Genomic DNA, 20,165 nt, shown 5'->3' on the forward strand with positions numbered 1-20,165 from the left:
CAGAATTGATTACCTTGATTTAAACTGTGCTTGCTGAAGTGTAAATCTCTCAAGGAATACTATAAATTAATCAAAACATTTCAATTGAGTTTAACAAATGAAAAATCCTTCAAATTATTTTTATTGGTTTTTCCACTGTTAGGGCTTGAAGAAAAAATATAATTCATCTTAAAAAGTAAACCAAAGGATATTTCAGTATGACAACAAAGAGTTTGAAGCAATCTTGAAGCTGGGGGCTGGGAAGAGCAGAAGCCTGCCTCTGTATAGACATAACACCTTAGCTGTTAGACAGTTTTAACCCACATAATTGACTTTTATGGGAATATGGTTCTTCTGGTCACTTTTGGAAAAAAAGACCATTTGGAATATGAAAACTGAATACTTATATTCATGTTTCCGGTATTCTCAGATTTGTTGCAACTTGAAGGCACTTGGACAAATATGAGCTAAAACCAAATAGTTTTACTGTGTTAAATGACAGGAAAAATTCAAGTATTGACTTGAAAAGGGCTACAAAACCCACCTTTCACTGGAAGCATCTTTTCTCTCCAAGAGTGTTCAGTGAAAGCTATTGTTGTTTACATCCTTGAGGCAAGTCTTTATGTACTTAAACCATAATCATAGTTCTCGTGTGAGGCATTCTGGTACAGGAAGCTGGTCTGTGAAGAGCTGAATGACCTCACTGCAAGCCTCGGACAAGCCAAATATTGCATCAAGGTAACTGATTCACGCATTTCTTGATTCCAGCCTCAGCTCTTGTGGTCACTAGTTTACAGAAACAGAATAATAGACACCAAATTTACATCAGGAAGTTGTCAGCAAAATCATAGGAGTTTTGTGAGCTCATGCTGCATCTGAATCTAGCTTGGAGGTAAACCGAGGCTGAAGAATCTGGAACATATTCCTCTAGGAAACCAAGGTTATCAGTCCACTCGCTCCTGAGCCTATACTGCAGCTCTTTAGCTGAAGAACTAGTTGTATGTCTGGTTTTGATGTATACTGAACATAGGATATGGAAAATATGCATATTTCTGTGAATCTTTTCCACTTTTCGCTGTGACTAGAAGTTCTCATGGCCTGGAGACATTAGAAATCTAAGAGACCATTTATGAATCTCTAATGCCTTAAAAGGCATTTACAAAGATTCCAGCACCTTTATTTTGAGTACTAATCAAATGATTAGTACTGAGTTCAGATATTAAATAGTCAACAGGAAATGTTCAACCTTCTAAAAATGTTTTTTAGAGTTGTATAGGTAACCATTGTTTGCTGTATGGTGGTATTCTTTAATGGTACAGCTTGAATTTTTATAGTACATTTCTCAACAAGTGTACACTGAGGGGATATCTGCTGATAACTTAGAGAGCTTTTTGAACCTACAAGACAAAAAAAAAAAAAAAAAAAAAAAAAAAAAAAAAAGCAGTGAAAGCTGCAGACAGCAGCAAAATTAGGAAAAAAACGATAGAAAGGCTCTAAATTTCTTGGGTTTCACAAGCTTATATGTGGGAATATGAGGATTTGGAGGTAGGGTGGGGAAGGGTAGTCAGATGTATAACAAGTGCAAAACAATGTCAGTTCATGTTATATAAGAAGGTAGGGAGAAGGAAACTTCCTAGAACCTCTGATGATTCAGCACTTGTGCTGCAATTAATTAGTGCTGCTTTTGTGAAAGACAAAAGAAAAAGGGGAGCTAAAAATGAGCCCCTCCTTCCACAAAAATACAGGAAATTGGTTTTTTTCCAGGAGAAGAACCAAATAAACCCCTATCTCTAAACCCCACAGTGACTGAACAGCAGGAGGCGAATTTCCAGACTCACAACACTGTTACACCTTTAACCAAAATGATGAGGCTATTTCTATGACATCAGTCAAGGCAGCAATACCCTTCACTTGTTTTTGCTTTTTCTCCCTCCAGCCAAAGGGATTTCGACGGTACTACAGCTCACCACTACTCATTCATGAACAGTTTGGCTGCATCAAAGAAGTGATGCCGATTGGTAGGTTTTGATTGCTTTTCCATTCAGTCTTCCTTTGGCAGTGCTCTGCAACAGCAGCGGCAGATTTCCAACCAGGGTATTTACCCTCAGCAGCCTTCCAGCTCCTTTCAGTGACTGCATGTCCTTCTGCCATCTCAGGAAAGGACCACTTCAAAGATACAAAGCTGAAAGAGGAAAGGGTGTGTTTATTATGTGTTTCACTCAAAACCCCATATACATACTTCTTAGTAATTACTCTGTTTATAATAGTAACTACCTGAGATCAAGGCAGGAACTTAGAAGTGAAGAAACACTCGAATACAGAGGTGAAGGTCTGAGCTGGGAAGAAATAAAGAAAACACAGAGAGATCAAAACAGCAGGAGGCATTCAAATTACTGGTCTGGCTTTTGAAGGATGTCACTAGGTTACTGTCCTTTTTCATGCACACTTCTTACTTTCCTCATATTTTTCCTTATTGATCATGTCTACAGATTTTCAAAGTATTTAAAAGACCATTGTCTGCTCACTGTAATATCATATTCCTGAAAAAGAAAAAAACATTTTGAAATTGAGAAGTTAAATTTATTCAGGAAAATATTTTTCCCTGCTGCTACCCTAACCGGGCAAATCTGGAAGTGCAACAAAATGAAAACCAAACCTAGGCAGTCAGTTTAAAATAACTTGTCTGAGGACATTTGCATTGTTGTTTTCAGCAGTTAAAAAAAAAATGAGTTACAAGGATTTCATTAAAGCTTCTCTTTCCAAAAAGTATTCATTATTTTTATCAGAAGAAACATTTTGAACAAATTCTGGCTAACAAATAAGAAGTGCTTTGCTCTACTCAAAATCCATAATATCTTGTATTTTCTGAGTACTTTGGCTAAAATTCCCCTTCTACATAATGCTTCAAATGTACTGTATTTTACATGTCTACTACCTTGTATTTCAAGGGATGTTGAGACCTAATAATGCAGTATGTAAAACAGAGTCTGGACTGAGATTGCTTGTGCCCATTGAAGACATCCATTTTTTTCCATGGGAGATGGCTTTTGTGGCTAGCTATGAGGAAGAATGCGAGTGAGAACTGAACAGACATATGCCAGTGGGGTGATGGCCTTTCTGGTAACCCCTAGTCTGAGCTGAAAAAGCTAGAGCACATCCCCAAAATCAGATATCTACTCACGCCTGCCCCCAGAGTCCATAAAGCCCCAGTGGGGATGTCAGTACCTTTCAGGGAAGGTCCAGGCCATCCTGTTTATATGCAATATCCAAGGAGGAGCACTGTGAGGGTAGATGGATCAAAACAACAACCCACCCATATGGCAAGGATGCTCAGGTACAATGCAGACCTTTTTCCTTAGAGTGTCTACTGGTGAGAGCAACCCAAGAGGTCAGTGGTAGAAACAGACATGGACTAAAACCTCCTGGTATTTTGTCTTCCTTACCTCAGCATAGGCAGCAGCAGTGGTGGCAAGAGAAGGAGACTGGCAGGTGAAAAGAGACAAGACAGTGGCCAAGAACTGAAGAGCCTGTATGAGGGGAGAATAATCTTTATGGGAGTAGAGAGGCAGCAGAATATTGCTAGGAAAGAGCAGTTCCATTAAGTTTATCAGACACTTTTTATCAGGATAGTCTCTCAACTTGTGTCTGAGCATATACCCCAACATATCGGTACAGGCAGGTGTTCCTCCAAGTGAAGAGGAACATGACCAGAAATATCTTCAAGGTACTGATGCATGTTTTCCTCCTTTTGCTGCAGCCTGTGGAAATAAGGTTGACCCTGTGTATGAAACTCTCCGCTTTGGGACTTCTTTAGCCCAGAAAACCAAAAAGGGAAGTTCTGGGAGTGGATCTGAGTCTCCCAACAGAAACTCTGTAAGTATACCACATCTTTCTTCTATTACCTTTCTAGAGGAGCAACAGATATTCATTCACATGAGTTTGTATCAGAGCTCCCAAAACTTTCAGAGTTTCAATATTTCAAACTGAACTAAAAATACTGGAAAAAAAAATTAAAAAATCTTGTTCTCAGCTTCCAAATTGAGACCAGAAAATACATTATTTTTGCAAATTGAAGTTTTAAGTATCTCTTAGATGACTCTTTAGAGAAAGAGAAAAATGCTAATTAAATGAATAAACTATTTTTCTTGGACTGGAAAAGGAAATAGGATTCTTTTTGTTTTGCATATCCATGTAGATGTGTAACAGACATATTTAACTGTCATGTTGGAGTAAATGCATACTTCCTTTTGCTGGTGGTGGGCATTTACTCTTCAGACAAGCAATAGCGATGGGTTGAAGTCCTCAGAACATAGATTTAGACGTGCAAGATCCACAGCACAAGTTTTTCCCAGACAAAATTAAGCTACTGCTACTGCAACAAGACAGTGGACTGGCACCCTCACCCAGTCCAGAATAGAATCATGGGAGGGAAGCATTACAGATTTGGGTTCTCTCTCCAAAACCCAAATATAGGCAAGTGTGCTCAGGTTGTTGTATCCAGACAGAGAGCTTTTTTGCCTTTATGTTAATGTTTGTCATTCACACTCTCCCATCATAAAAGTCACTTTCTTCAGGGCTGTGGCAGAAGAAGTGGAGAAGGACAAGGGAAACATTAGTTCCCTTAGCCCTGCTTTTGCTGTATCCAAAAGTGATAGTTATCAATTTCTTCCACACAGAAATGGCTATTTCAACAGTGTTGGGATCCATGAGATCAGGAGCTCTTTTATGTTGCTGTAAGAACATTTCATACACTCTCATCCTCTCATAAACAGGCACTTAAACGTATGTGTGAGGTTCTCTTTCTTTCCAAAAAGATCCTCCCAACTCCACATCACTCAAAACAAACAAACAAACAAACAAACAAACCCCAAACAAACCATACCTGAATACACTGAAGGCTAAAGCTGATTGTCATGTCTAAAAATCAGACCCACATTACCTGACAATCTCTTCTGCACTCACCTAAGAATAAAAATCACCAGGCACAAAGACATGATAAGACTTCATCTCCAGGCCTTAAAACATACTCATATGTTTAATTCCAAGTTGTGCTAATATCTGTGTATGTTAGGTACAACATTTCCCTGCATTTAAATGTAGGCTCACTTATGTGGCTGAACTGTAAGGTGGTAAAAGTGGACTCTAAACATACCTCAATTCATGTAAGATGGGAAAGAAGACAAACAAATTTAAGCAAGAACTAAGTGAAGTCTGCAAGGGATGTATTAAGGGACATGTCCTCTATCTACTTCTGTTTAAGCCTCAAAAGAAATTTGGTAATTTCCGTTCATTTTTAAAACCCAAAGTGACTCTACCACCTGTCGCATTGTGATTACATTTCTTTCATTTATTTAATTTACTTTGAAACAGAAGTTCTACAAATGTAATTATTGCTTTCTAAATCAATAAGCATTATGTTAAATTATAAATGACAACTCAAGCATAGAAATCACGAATGCTGTGTCAGCTTACCCGAGGGAGCTGATCATAACTAGGTGGGGTGTGGGTGTAGAATGAGAAACGCAAGTTCGTTACAGGAATTTCCCCAGGGTATTGAAGCTGAGAAGAGAATATAACGTGTCAGCATACAGGAGACAGAGAACATTAGAGAATTGAATAAACAGACTTTGGAAACCATAAATTTTGCCAGTGCCAGCCTGTGAATTGAGACAAGGACAAAACCAGGGCAGACACAACCCTGAAACAAATCATGGGACAATGGAGCTTTAAACCTGATGGTGACCGGGGAATAGACACTGACTAGTGACCAGAACAGGGACAAGACAAAGGGCCCTTAGAAGCACATGTGTAGTTAATAGTGCACAGTGATTAGGATCTTTCACAAGTGATCCTCACTTCTGTGCTGCTCTGCTCCTCTCAGCTGTGAAGCTCACAGCAACAACAGGGCTCTGCAGCTGTGCCATGTCCCAGCCCTGAGAGCTGGAATGTGCTTCAGGGTTCTGCAGCATCACCAAATTAGGGATACCAGGGTTGTGGCGATACTTAGGATACTACTTTGCCTCACAGGTGATGTCCAAGCTGCCAAAGGCCAAGCTCTGAGTCAGTATAGCATACCTGCTGCTGCTGCTGAAGGTAGTTAAAAGCAAAGGTGATTAGCCAGGGATCTGTGCCTTGCCCCTACAGCCATCAAGATTCCAGACTGCATGGAATTCATGTCTCTGCAGAAAATAGAGATAACCATCTTCCTCTGAATTAGCCAAGGTATTTTTAACATGACTGAGCAGTGTGGATGTACGCACTGTGATTTTTCAGCCCGGATTCTGCATTTCCCATAAAAGAAAGGGGCCATATGCTCCAGATTTACTACCTACTGCTTGCATTAAAACTGTGCTTCTGCAACCCACATTTATACAGAAAGGCATTTGAGGTGATGTAAATGTGAATCCAGTTCTTGTTATTTTTTTGTACATCAGCTCCTATCAAAAGCAGCTTCGTAGCTCTACCATTTCTATTAGATTATTTGTCATATAACTCTTGACTGAAAAATAATTAAAAGTAATGAGGTTATTTCAGAAAGTTTTGGATGAGGCATATCCTGAAGAAACAGTAACTACACATCCCATATGCAGTAGTACCCAACAAAATATGAAGTTAATCAGCAGTTATGAAGATAGTCTATGAAGACTGAGGAATATGTTATAGCAAGGAGCTGAAAAATATCTGGGATTTACTATTTCAAGAAAGCCAGTCTTTCTTTTCTCCATCCAGCAACTAGAAATCCATAGATATGCTTTACACTGACTCTGTGCTAACATTGCTATAGCAGTACCTTCTCATCCTGGGATGACCCTTTTGTGCAAGACATAAGGTAAGGCTGACCTGCTGCAAAAGGCTGAATCTAAAAAAAAAAGGAGCAACAGAGCAGTAAAGTAGAAGGCTCTTAATACAGCAAGTGGAACAGGATAGCCACAAGACACCTGAGGCACAAGTCTACTTTCAACCTTTTTGTTCATTAGTTTCCTTGAATGGAGAAGTAGCTAGCAAAATACTAGATAGGAGAAATAAAGTAGTGAAATTACCTTCTAAAAAAAGCTTTGTTGTCAACACTAGTAAAAGCAAAAAAATCCAACATATAAAATCTATAATGCAATTCAGATTGGGCTCCCTGAATGAAAGCAGTGAATGTTCCTCATCCTGCTTTTTTTTCTGTGATGCAGGAAAAGGTCTCCAAAGCAATAGAGAGAGCTATGTGTATAGTACAAATGTCATGGAATAATGAAGTTAGATCCTTCATGTGTCTTAAAATACTGTTAACAAGAAATAAATAAAGCTTAGGAGCATGTCAGAATTTATAGTTATTCAGATTAGAGCAAGCACCTGACTCAAGTTCAATGTTTGGGTTTTTTATGGTTACCAAAGATGTAGAGAGTTCAGTAACTGAAGTTTTGTTAAGGTCAGATTCGGGTAGAGCTGTTTGGAGCAGCTCTTGGCTCCTGTTGGGCTGTACAAGGAGAAGCTGACTACCCAACCAAGGAATCTGGTGCCTTGTGCAGAGTATACTTCTGAGGCTTAAGATTATGTCATCCCACGTTTTTCTACACTCTAGAACACTGGGTCCCTAATCATGATTGACATTAATGTGGTACAAGTAAGAAATCATAGTAATTCTAACAACAACATTTGGGTTTCATTTTTCCCTAATCATACCAGCCAGATGACTGTTTAAAAAGAAAGTGAGGGCAGATATTGAAAGGCTGACTTCATCAGCTCCATGGCACCCCAGCTCTTTCTTTTACAGGATTTTAACAGAATTAAAACAACCCTTATATTACAGTTATTTTACTGGATAATATATTCAAGGCTAATATATTAATATTCAATAGTTTCAACTAATGTCCACTCTCCTTGGTAGGTAACCATTTAGTATACCTTCAGAATCTGCAAATTCCCTCAAGCTTTTTCTATTTGGTACAGAGAACCGCATTGCTTAACATAATCCTTTGTTCCTTAACTTTCACTTCATTTTATACTGCAGAAATCTTTTGTACTCCAGATTGCAAACTTGGTCTGGAGTATTTTTTTCCAGGCTTTTACTGCTCCCTGTGAAGTAGATATGTGTTGTGCATCACTAGACCCAATGTTTTCTGCGATCCCATTAGGCTGACTTGCTCTGCTCTGATAGCAGCCAAGTACTGCATTTCCCAAGGACTCTTTACTGTGATTTTATTTCACTTCATTGGTCACTTTTTCTGGCTCATCCTCTCTCATTTACTCTTTCTGTTCCTGCAGACAGCTGACCTAGTAGAAGTTCCGGAGGAAGGCAATAGCTCTGCAGGCACCCTTGACATAAGCAGGAAACGCAGCAACAGTGGTGAGTGCAACCAGACCAGGACAACATCTTCTGGTTTATAGGCCTTTGTACAAACTATTTCAGATGGGAGGCTGTGGCATGTCCATGTTTTAGCAGCATTCCGGTTTTCAAAGCAGGAGCTGAGTTGTGCAAGTATTTGGGGAATGTTTTTTGCCACTGAGATGAAATTCAAGTCCCAGTTTTCTCAGTTTGGTGTGTCCAGAGGTGAAACTGAACAAGGTTCAATCTCTGTCTACTATCTTTACTTCATGAACATGACTGTAGACTAACCACTTAATGTGCTTCAGTTCCACAGTGGCACAGTGGAATAAAAATAATATTTTCTTTCTTTTCCATATGTTTGCTTTTTCTGCATTATTTTGTATACCATAATCTCTTTGGGACAGAAAATGAATCATAAAATATCCATATGTCCATATGTTGTAAAATATGCAACACAATGAATTTTGATTATAATTGCAACTTCTCAGTACAACTATAGTGTGCCCCCAGTAATATTAATGGCCCAATACCTTTGTTTGATTTGAAGTGCAGAAGTGATGTTTTTACAGCCTTAGTATGATGACATTTAAAGACCATCACAGCAATCGAGAGCTTAGTAATGAAATCTGAGCCACCAAAAGTTGGGGTTTGTGATCCCGTTCTTGAATTGGGTCATGGTGAGGGAAGTCATAAACGCAAAGGGTTATTGCTAAGTAAAACCTCAGGCCCAAACCATCAGAGTAACTTCTGTAGCAGCACCTGAAGTCTGTTTTGCTGAATCTCACAATATGTACACTACAGAAAAAAATCATAGTGAGTACAGCTTTTTCTTCATAGCACCCCCAGTGCTACTTATGTGAAGCTACCAGTTGATGTAGGTGAAATGCCAGGTTCATCTGTCCATTCCTATATTATGCTATCTTTTTGTTCCTTTCCTCCCTTCTTGGTCCTATCACCTTTCCTCACTCTGTTCGGTTCTTTTTCCTCTCATTTCGTGAACATCTCCTCTATGTTATCTGATTTCTCCTGACAATTTTTCTAGGTTTTCTCTCTTACAACTTCAAGTTGACCCGACCTGTTTAAAGATATAGAATTCAGCATCCATCACATTGTTTAATCCTGCCCACCTGAGATTAAATTGACCCTGTCTGAGTTTTTTGATAACTTTTTATTTCTCTGTTAGTCAGTAGTTTCATTTCTGAAACCCAAAGAAAATTTTTTTCTCTGAGATCAGTATTCACTGAATGCACTGAAAGGCATTCAAGGAACTTACTTAAAGAGATTAGTTTAAAAACTCAGCATGTGTCAAACCTCCAAATAACTTCCGCGGCACATTAACGATTCCTTTGATCAGCACTGGCTTTTTTACAATCCATCCTTCAGAGGCTCAGGGTGTAAATTATGCATCAGTCACTCCAAAAATTTCCTCTTGGTAGATTTTTAATAAACTGCCTGCACTGTTTGCACAGGCTATGAAAATGGTAAAATCCTTTTCAGAGTATAAAAAATCCTGGGTTTTTTCTTTTTTTGTCTACTGCTGCTAGGGCAAACAAATATGAAAATATATGGATTTCTGTTGTGTGGAGATATGAACTACATACCTCTGTGGTTTTCAGATTCAAGTGCCTCTTAATAATATCCAGAAATCATGACCTAAACATAGATTAAAAATTTAACAGACTAAATTCAAAATGCTGTTACAGGATGATTCATGACTCCTTTTCCCTCAGTTGTCCACTGCCTCTTTATCAGGCAGTGCCACATTAATGTCTTGATGACTCAGGTCCATTCCAGTTGGGTTGTTTTGTGTTGGGTTTTTTTTGTCATCTCTCCCCCCCCCCCGCTAAAATACTCTCTTCTGTAAATAAGTAAATAAGTATTTAGAAAAGGTACCTTTGATACTCTTTGGTAAAGGGAAACGGCAGCAAAGACACAGCCTGCAGAAGGGTGAAAGGACCCAGTACATCTATGGCCACGTAATTGCTCCCGTAGACTCCTATGACAACAACTTCAAGGGCAGATTCTTTCATTTGGGACCTAGCATACATCCTATGAAGCAAAGCTTCCCAGTTTACAACTGTGAGATGGCATACCCTGATTTCTAGCCCTTCAGCCTCCTCTAAGCCAGTTACACTCTTTCACTGCCATGAATTGCCATCTGTAACAAAAGCCCCACAAGCCAAAATGTATTTTAGGTGACATGTATGAGCCTGTGATCTACAGGGATTTAAGCACTTTCCCCTTGAGTCAAATATGGGATGCCCCCCCTGCAAACACAGGTTTGGTGAGCACTTCTCAGCAAACACAAGGATACAGTTCAGTTCCTTCCCCACCTGCTGGGTCAGCTCCACAGTTCACAGGGCTGTACGTGAATAACTTGGCTTTATTTTCACCAAGCAGAAATTACTCCAATTACACCCAATTACAAAGCTGTGATACTTCTACTTTGTCTGGTAAATTACATTCTGCCAGTCCTGCTGCTAGCTACCCAACTCAGTATTCACCAGAACACCTTTAATTTGCCTCCCTAACTCCCTTTCCTTTGGATGTGATAAACAAAGCATAGTAATTTGAGAAGGATTTAAACGCTGCCAAATTGTAATGGAAGCAGTTTACATCCCTTCACACAGAGGTCAGACATACATGTACCCCTATATTAAAGATACAGGAAATTAGGTTTGTTTGTAAGGTTTTTCTCCGGTATTTGTGATAGTCTGCAGGCTCAGGAGTGCCTTTGCTGCAGGACTTGGTGAGAAGCATATTTGTTCTATTTGTTACAAGATAGAACAGACATTCTATCTTGGTTTTCAATGTTAAAGTACAACTCTCTACTGTCAAAGAACCCTACTACTTCCCACATAAAGCTTCTTCACAGAATCTCCGTTAGGTTGTCATTTATAATAATGGCCAGTCTTCGCGAACGAAGAACCGGGGAGGGCCTTTACACCTTCCAGCCTGCGCATTGGATTTTTTAGGTGAGACACAGTGTGCGCGGAACTGAGCCCACCCTTTAATCCTGAGGTTCATCTGCCGGGGCCAAGCAAACTTGGACGGTGGCAACGAGGTCCTCAGGACGTAGATGGATTGCCTTACAGGGCTAACGAGCTCCATCTGCCCGGGGAGGGGCCCTGACCGGGAATCGAACCCGGGCCTCGGCGGTGACAGCACCGCGTCCTTAACCACTAGACTGCCAGGGGCTCCCTATAGGTTGTCATTTACAGTGTAGAATAGTCACAGAAATAAGTGTTAATGGAAGAAAGGGTGAGCAACTGAAAGAGCAGAGGAGAAGAATTTGGTGGTTTGGTGTTCTGTGGAGCTTCTTTCCCCTGAATGCATATAATTGTATGACAGAGAAACAAAAAGAAAATGTGCTCAGTCAGCCTGATACTTATCACCACTTTGGTTATTTTTTCTGAATTGCTGGAGACTACAAAATCCAGCACCTGCCCGAAATACCTGCAGACATACATGGTGGGAGAAGACACTGATGGTTCTAGATGCTCAAAAACTCCAGCTAGTAAAGTCATATTCAGACTTTATCCAGAAGCAAGAAACTCCAGGCAGTTCTTAAAATATGAAGGGGGAATTCAGTCAACACGATAAAGCCACTGTGGTTTTTCTAGTGAGATAACTCAGCACAACTCATGAATCAGTTACAATAGAGAGTAACCAATTAGATATGAGATGGGTTAGGTGCTGTGACTCCTATCTTATTCTAAGAGATTCTGATTTAGAAACTTAGAAGAAAATTTTCACATATACAGGTGAAAATGTGCCTCAGTTTACTCTTCCTGGTCTGAAAACAAATCAGATACCTCCTGTAAAATTAGAGAGAGGCAGCATATCCAGTGCAGCCCAGGCATGGACTGCTGGAGAGAGGGATCAAAGAAGGCTATCAAACATTTAGAGATAGAGGACGAAGAGGGGAAAGAAGGAGTCTGGCATGCAAACCTACTTTAATATTGCTCATATATTGTCATCGGGTTTCGCAGGTGCTTTTAAATAGAAATACTGGTTATCTGATAATGGAAACACAGTATTCAATGTGAGAAAAAGGCTGCTGGACTTTAAATAGTAATGCACTTAGAGTACCTAGGTTCTGTTCCTAGTGATGTACTTGTGTATGATCATCTGATCAAAATTATTTATTTTTACAATTATAAATTATTGAGGGTATTGTGTCATATGCCAGCAGGATACGTGGTTTTGTTAGGAGTGTAGAAGGGTTCAGAGGAGAGCACAAGGAATTAAAGAAAATAAGGGAGAAAGCAAAGAGATCAAAAAAAATCTAGGTGATACTGTTGAGGTGCAAAGTCTGAAACTACTCCTAATATGCCACGTGTTTGCTTTATTTCAGTGTTTACATACTCTGAAAATGGCACAGAACACTTTGGAGAAGAACCAAAAAGTATACATTCCCCGGTATGAGCATAAATTTTGTGCAAATGCAATGGGAATGGGAAGTCACACAAAAGTTTTGTTTTTATAGCTGTCTGAGGACCTTGAGTAGGTCTGCTGGGGCACTGATATCTGACTGTCGTGTTCTAACACCATTTATGGGCCACTGGCCACAGATGGAAGCAATACACAGTACTGAATGGCTTTTTGGTTTACCCTTTTTGGTCATTTTTATGTTTTTCTGTTTATTGCAAGTTGATGTTGTGAATACAAAAGATCCAGTGTGGAGGCCATGTAATTACAATAGAACTTCTGTAACATAAAAAACCACAGATTTGATTTTGAAAATTATTTGATATTTATTTTAGCTGCCTTTTTTTTTTTCTTTTTCCACCAGATTAATAGTGGAAAAAGTGAGCAGAAAGAGTAGCTTATCTTCTCTGTGGAAAGCCCAGGACAGAAAGCTTTTACACATTAAAATCACTTCAAGAAAGTGATTTTTGTACCCCAGCTTTTGGATCCGTGCACTGTATGATTCTATCTCCATCCTTAATGAGAATGTATAATAGACACCTTATATAATGCCAATAATACACTACTGGGCTCATAAGAGCCATAGACTGCAGAGAGCAAAAGGCAAAGTTGTTTTTAAGATTTCACCCTGAAGGCCAGCTTGTGCAGATTTCTGCTTATGTTCTTTGGAAGCCTGGAGTTTGATCTTGGGGTATAAATAATCTTATTTCTAAATGAAGATTTTTACTGCCTTAATGGCCCGCAATGTACCTGGGCTATAGTCCTCCACCCTGTGAAACAAGTGAGATGGTTCTGGCTAATTTATTGTAAGATCCTGGTTCCTCCATGTCTAACAAAGTGAATCAAATTCCTGTACAGATCAGATATTTAAATTTTCTCTTTCTCTTTTTTCTTGAAGGGACCATTTTATAAAAGCACGTTACAAATGAACACCTATGTTGCCTTGTACAAATTTGTACCACAAGAAAATGAAGACTTGGAGATGAGGTAAACCCCAAAATATTTGTTAGTTGATTTGACCCATGCAAACTCATGGTCATACAGTTACATATGACTTTGGGGAAGGAAGGCTTTGCTCTGACGTTTTTAATAAACATTTTTTATAGAGGTATCCACTTGTAGATACAAAGATATTCTTACAGTTAAAAAAACTGTTCTGGCAAGGACTTAAAACACTTATGTCACTTCAGGAGCAAGATGACTTTCAGATGTAAAATGCTCTGGTTTCAGTTGCTTTTTTTTTCAATCAGAAGTTTTCAAATAGGAATTCATCACCAGCTCTCATGCTAATGCTGAACATTTTACCAGTCCTGTTTGATCCTCCCTCATATTCAGGTTATGTCTGAGAAAAGGGAATGATGTCCAGCTGCTGAATGGCAGTGTTTTCACACAAGAAAGACATATCCTGAGCTTAGCAAAATATTTTATTTTTATTTTTATTTTTAGTACTTAATTTCTCAGTTCTGCATCAGTTGCTAGCATTACAAGGTCTAATCCAAGCCCACTGAAGGGAAAGGACATCTTTTTTTTTTTTTTTTCAGTGAGATTAATTTGCTCATGCTACTCACATTTTGCATGGTCTTACTAGAGTTCTTGTCATGAAGCATGTCAACTCTCTTCAATGCATCCCCTATATCAAAATAATCATGTACATACCACAGGATTTAGGGAACTGGCAGATAAATGCCCCTGTCGTCAGCATCTCCTTCACTGAAAGCCTTTTTCCTGTTTCCAGCTCTGCCTTCTAATCTCTCTAGAACTAAAGTGTGGGATGTAAGGAAGAAATTACAAGCTTTCATATTATTCTGCTTTGCTGGCATTTCCTGCTTGTTAATTTAGGAATGTCAGCTCTTCAAGAAATAACCACAGTGTACGGTAACCTTTAGTGCAACTTGACAGCTATTCTGCTTGAGGGATTCCACTTTGCATCCTGCTCCTCTAGGAGCGTATTCTAACTTGCAAGTTTTTTTCCATTAAGCAGAACACACTCAGACAAGCCTGCACTGGACTACCATCCTCATCCAGACATGGAATGGAATGGAATGGAATGGAATGGAATGGAATGGAATAGAATAGAATAGAATAGAATAGAATAGAATAGAATAGAATAGAATAGAATAGAATAGAATAGAATAGAATAGAATAGAATAGAATAGAATAGAATAGAATAGAATAGAATAGAATAGAATAGAATAGAATAGAATAGAATAGAATAGAAGGAGCCTACATGACAGCCTATCTTACCACCTCCTGAAATCTTCATCACTGAGGTAGAGCAGATAACTTATTCAGGATTGTAATTTACAGAAGAAAAAGATGGGACCTCAGAGTGATTTCAACCAGTAGTAAGCATCAAGCAGGTCGCCCCCTCTTTCAGAGACTAGCAGACTAAATCTAGGCAGCAAAAGCAATATAGGTCCAGCAAGGATTTCTATTTTGAATCCTTTCTTGGAGTTTATAGCCATCTATATTAGTTCAGTGCGGAAAAAAAAAAATGGAAAGCAAAATCAGCAGGTCTTAAATGTAAAAATCTCAGTGCTCAGACCAGGGACATGGAAAGACTTTAGGTTCAGTTGCCATCTTTCTCTGACAGTCAAATACCTTTATATTTTCTAGGTTATCTTTCTAACAACCAGGCTGCAGAGTACTGGGTGGATGGGGCTCTCTAAATCTTAAAAGTGTTCTTCCTTGCAGTGTAAGAGCTTCAGTTATGTTACAGTCTATTCACTTTGAAGTCATGGGTTCCCTTAAAACCTCTTTGAGTGTTTTATGTTAAATATTAACTGTAATAGAGGTCTCATGTCCTTTCCCGTGGAAAAAAAAAAAAACCAAACTCACCACTGGTATACTAAGTTATTCATTTTCTCTAGCTTCCTTTCTCACCTCAGCAATATTTTATTCTTCCAAACACATTGAAAGAGGTTCTTGAGGAGGGCTTGAGGAAAATCTTCAAGCATCTTTTGGTGAAAGCTGAAAAACTCTTTCAGATTGCATGGTGTTAGATGACTAAATGTCCACTTCTCCAGTTATAGCAGCAATGATAACCCCTTGGGAGGTGGACCAAAGAGATCCACCACTGACCCCACCTCCAGCTGCATCCTGGACAGATCCACATTTTTTACGCATGCTCTGAAATAACCTGTTAAATTGGACCTGTTATCCATAATATGCTCCAGATGTGTTTGCAGGCTCTTGTGCTGATGCCTCAACAATACAGTGAGCCTAAGAGGGAATGCAAGGAAGGCTGAATAATTAGGGCTCAGCCATTAATTTTATTAAAATCAAAGAAGTTATCAAGCAGACAGAGTGTTCTGAGGTTAATCCATTTGGAAAAGAGCTGCCACTTACTCTCTACAACACATCGCTATAATAATTACATAATAATGGTGGAGTTCCATCAATGGGGGGAAAGAGGTCAAACAACCGTTCAGCTACGTGCACAAAATCAGCCCAGCACATTTTGCTATCACCGTTTCCAGTCAAATTATTCTTCTAGATCTGCTTTGGAACTAGCCAGCTGGATGCTGATACATAGCAATTACAACCCAGCACCACACATTAGAAAGGTAAATATATCCCATTCGAATCCAGAAGACATTCTTGGGCAGAATTATATCCCTGCTGACTAATTGCCTTTGTCAGCTAAATAGAACTCTTTTCCTGCTGCCTTCCTTCTGCAATCACAGCTTGAAAACACAGATGATGAAGTAGTGTGTCCCAACAAATGTCTTCAAGTAAAAAGATAATGCCTGTAAAAAATAGGGACAGTTTCTTATTAAACAGGAAGCAAAACTTCCTGTTCACAGTTGTTGTCTCAAAACAGATCTAGCCTCAATATACAGAGACTTTCATTCTACATTTACATGTATGACTGAAGAAAACCTTGCCACCTCATTAAGTCTACCTGCAATGAATGCTCAGAAAAAAATAACCATTAAAGAAACACCTTCTTATTAGAAGGGAATTATGAAATATTTTCATCATGGCGATTAAGAGTCAACTACTATTCCTCTTCTAATTACAGGCCAGGGGACATGATCACTCTTCTGGAAGACTCTAATGAAGACTGGTGGAAGGTATGTGCTAATTATTTTATATCTGTTTTCTTTCCACAGGGAAAAATGTCTTCTTTTCAATTGTGAACTTGCATTAAAGCTTCTGGTGTTAACTATTCTCTTCTATTAATACATTTTCTCCATAGGGAAGAATTGATGACAGAACTGGATTTTTTCCTGCTAACTTTGTTCAAAGAGTGGAACAAAATGAGAAGATTTACAGGTGTATCAGGACATTCATTGGCTGCAAGGAACAGGGACAGATAACTCTGAAAGAAAACCAGGTAAGATCCCCTGTGCTGGATCCTCAGCGGACCAGAGCATCCAGCAGTCTTATCAATGACTGGAGGAAAAATTGTGCAAGATGAGGACAGGCAGATTCTTTTCGCTGCAGTTTTACTGGAAGAGTTATTATTTGCATGGCAATTGTGTCTAGTAGCCAGTTAAGAGCAGTGTTTGCCTTGTGCAACACTCCGTACTGTGAGGGCTACTATGGGGAAATAAATTCTGGCTCAGCCTGACCCACCACACTAATATAGCCAAACTTTTCAGTCTCACAAACGTTCATAATGACCCTTTGTATATTATGCACTCTCTTACTACCCCTCAGAGCGACAGTTTAACAAACACACAGTCTTAGTGGAAGGCCTTGTGTGCCTGAAAATGTTCTGCTTTTCTCCCCATTATTAGAGCTGATCTAATAAAAGACAGGGGCTCCCTCCCCAAACTTTAACTTACCTAAAAATCTAAACACAGGTCATGGGTTTGGCTTCAGCAGGAACAGAATTAAGACAAGATCACACCAACTTGTGAATCTTAAATCTAACTCTTGTTCACCAGCTGCAAACTGTATTTAATCATTAATTTTTTTGTGTCACCACTTGCATACCCTCTCTACAGGCTATAATATATTCTAAACTATAAGTGCTGCTATGAGCTACACCACATACAGTGAGGTCTTGCGGGGTCCATTCACCCTGGTGTATTTTCAGCAGCTCCTTCTGTTTTGTGTCCTTCAGGCGCGTTCACTAGGCAAAGGCCACAACCCAAAATCTGCATTAAGCTCATGTAAATAGGAGGATGGCTGACTAAGGATGACACACAGCTTGAGTTCTTTGACACCTGGATGTAATAAAAAGCTAGATTTTTATCAATGCACCCTGTGAAACCTGATGTTCTTCCACCTGTTTGGATCTTTCTTTTCCTTTGGCAACTGATGTGTCCTCACCGGTAATTGTTTGCCTGTTTTTAATAAAGTAGAACATGAGTCAGAATCAGTGTGGACTTCAGGGCCATAGATTTTGCATGCAGAACTTCTGTACTACTTCACTGCACTGTCAGATAAGATTAACTTATATCTTTGCTGCTGCTGTCTTGGGCATAGCAAAACATACAGGTGCTAACAATCCTTGGGTTTACACAGGTTTTTAAGGAAGGTACAGCAATGCAGTGACCAGACTATATTTTGACTGCCCCTATATGCATAGTACTTTGGGCAGCCCTAAAGTTGCTAGAAAGAGAGAAGGTTCTTAAACTCTTTTTACCCAACACCTCTTTTGATGTGTATATATATATAAATTTATATATCTATATATCTCAGAACCCAAATATTACCATATCAGAACAAGGGCTTCTGCAGGCTTTGTGTTCTAGAATAAGCATTACAGAAGGGCAAAGCTTAGGGAAATGGTAGTGTTGGAATATGGCATGTCAACATGAGGAAATGGTCAAAATCTGGGTCCCTTCTCATTAGCGGGCACACCAGATCATCTCTGTTAGTGTGGCTGCTGCTGCAAGCAGCGAGAGCCCAGTTTCTTTCCTCAGTTGTCACAAAGCCACAGTTTCCAAGTAGGCAAGTCTGGCAGCTTCATCTAAACACAAGGACCTTCCTATTGTCCCTATTTCATAACAGGCTCACAAGGGAGCTTGAGGTCAGGGGTGCCTCATCATCTCCGGCATGGCAGGAGGTAAAGAAAGGGATGAATGCATCTTGTCTGCCTACTACCTCCTCATTTGTTGTAAACTTTTTCAGCTCTATTGCAAGCCCACACAAATTCTGAGGTTGAATGTGAATACTGTCAGGTGCTCTTTCCACATGAGAGAAGTTTCAGAGGAAGAAAGAAATAAATATTTGTTGTGAAACAGAGGGCAGAGATCAGACTGCACAAACACGTGATTGCAGGGACATGAGGGGAAAGGAGTGCAGCGAACTGATTGCTCCCCACTCTCACACAAGTTACGCGAAAGGGATACATTTAAGTAGCTTAAAGGCCATTTTGAGTAATTTCCAGATGGGATAGTCACAACGAGGCCATGGGCTCTCATCTACTTCCTACTGTCCCTCGACACAGTATAAGATTTTTGTCTTTTTTTTTTTTTAATGGAGCAATTCTGCCTTCACTTTGGAAAAACTCTTATTGTGAAAAACATTTTGTAATTGTTACTGGGAATTCATGACTTTAAAAATGTATGTTATATTTCCAAAGTCAAATTTCCTTTCTTCTTTTTAAGTAATTTATTTTATATTCTGTCCTTTATTTCTCCATATGAAACAGAGATAAAAGTGCAATAGGGAAAGGTATATAAAAAAAAGAAGTCATCTGAATGGGACTTGTGAGAAAACTTTGGAAGAATTTTTTTTGTTTGTTTTTGTTCTACTGGGAATTTCTGTGGGATGTCATTAGCCATTTTACCTGTCTCTGGGCAGAGTCCAGAGTGCTGTGAATGCAATGTATCTGCTACGTGCAAAGCACTGACTTCTTCCAGATTAGCAAAAAGGGGAGATTTATTCATTGCTACCAATTCCTGTCAAGTCTCACTTTACCTGGAAAAACTCATTAGCTGGTCTAATAAATTCTTGTGACTAGAGTACAGCAAATCGACCCAATTTTATTGTTAATTCATTGAGTCAATTTCCGTGTGGTCTGACAAGAGTCTAGAGCCATTCTGACAACAAAGGCAAGGAGGATATTTGACCAGAAAAAATTATCCAGTGAAAATAACATGGTTTTTCTTTATATTGCTTGTTACCATCCATGGTTTATACTGCAGGTCTCTATTCCCTTTGTGCCTTATATGAATGTTCCCAGATACACAGTCTATTCTTGTAAGGTTAAAGCAATATATTCACGTCAACAAAGACACATGACTACCTTAAGAAAAGCTATTTTAGGCAAGCAGAGATTTTTTCAAAGTTTGAGGCACAGTAAGTGAGACTTTCTCTACAATCACTTGGCAGTTTCCTGCCTTGGAAATAAAATTTTGAATTTCAGCTTCATACAAACCTTTCTGGCAAAGCCAATACTCAACAAAGGACTGAAGAAAAAACACAATTTTCTCACCCATCTTGAGCAATATGCACAAGCTAGTCTTCACAAAGGATCCCT

The 20,165-nt window shown here is 39.2% G+C and overlaps 1 protein-coding gene across 1 annotated transcript in view; it reads left to right on the forward strand.

Annotated features, from left to right (window-relative positions):
* Positions 1–20,165, forward strand: part of STAC (SH3 and cysteine rich domain) — a 72,178-nt gene that overhangs the window by 43,888 nt on the left and 8,125 nt on the right. The window contains exons 4-10 of the mRNA XM_027891776.1: positions 1,916–1,997; positions 3,737–3,852; positions 8,230–8,311; positions 12,651–12,715; positions 13,623–13,711; positions 16,749–16,800; positions 16,926–17,063. Coding sequence (XP_027747577.1) covers positions 1,916–1,997; positions 3,737–3,852; positions 8,230–8,311; positions 12,651–12,715; positions 13,623–13,711; positions 16,749–16,800; positions 16,926–17,063 — 624 coding nt within the window. The remainder of the gene's footprint in view (positions 1–1,915; positions 1,998–3,736; positions 3,853–8,229; positions 8,312–12,650; positions 12,716–13,622; positions 13,712–16,748; positions 16,801–16,925; positions 17,064–20,165) is intronic.

This window comes from Empidonax traillii, unplaced genomic scaffold, assembly GCF_003031625.1.
Source record: "Empidonax traillii isolate 1590-97213 ecotype Southwest subspecies unplaced genomic scaffold, ASM303162v1 scaffold14:size4059594, whole genome shotgun sequence".
In the NCBI taxonomy this organism is placed as follows: Eukaryota; Metazoa; Chordata; class Aves; order Passeriformes; family Tyrannidae; genus Empidonax; species Empidonax traillii.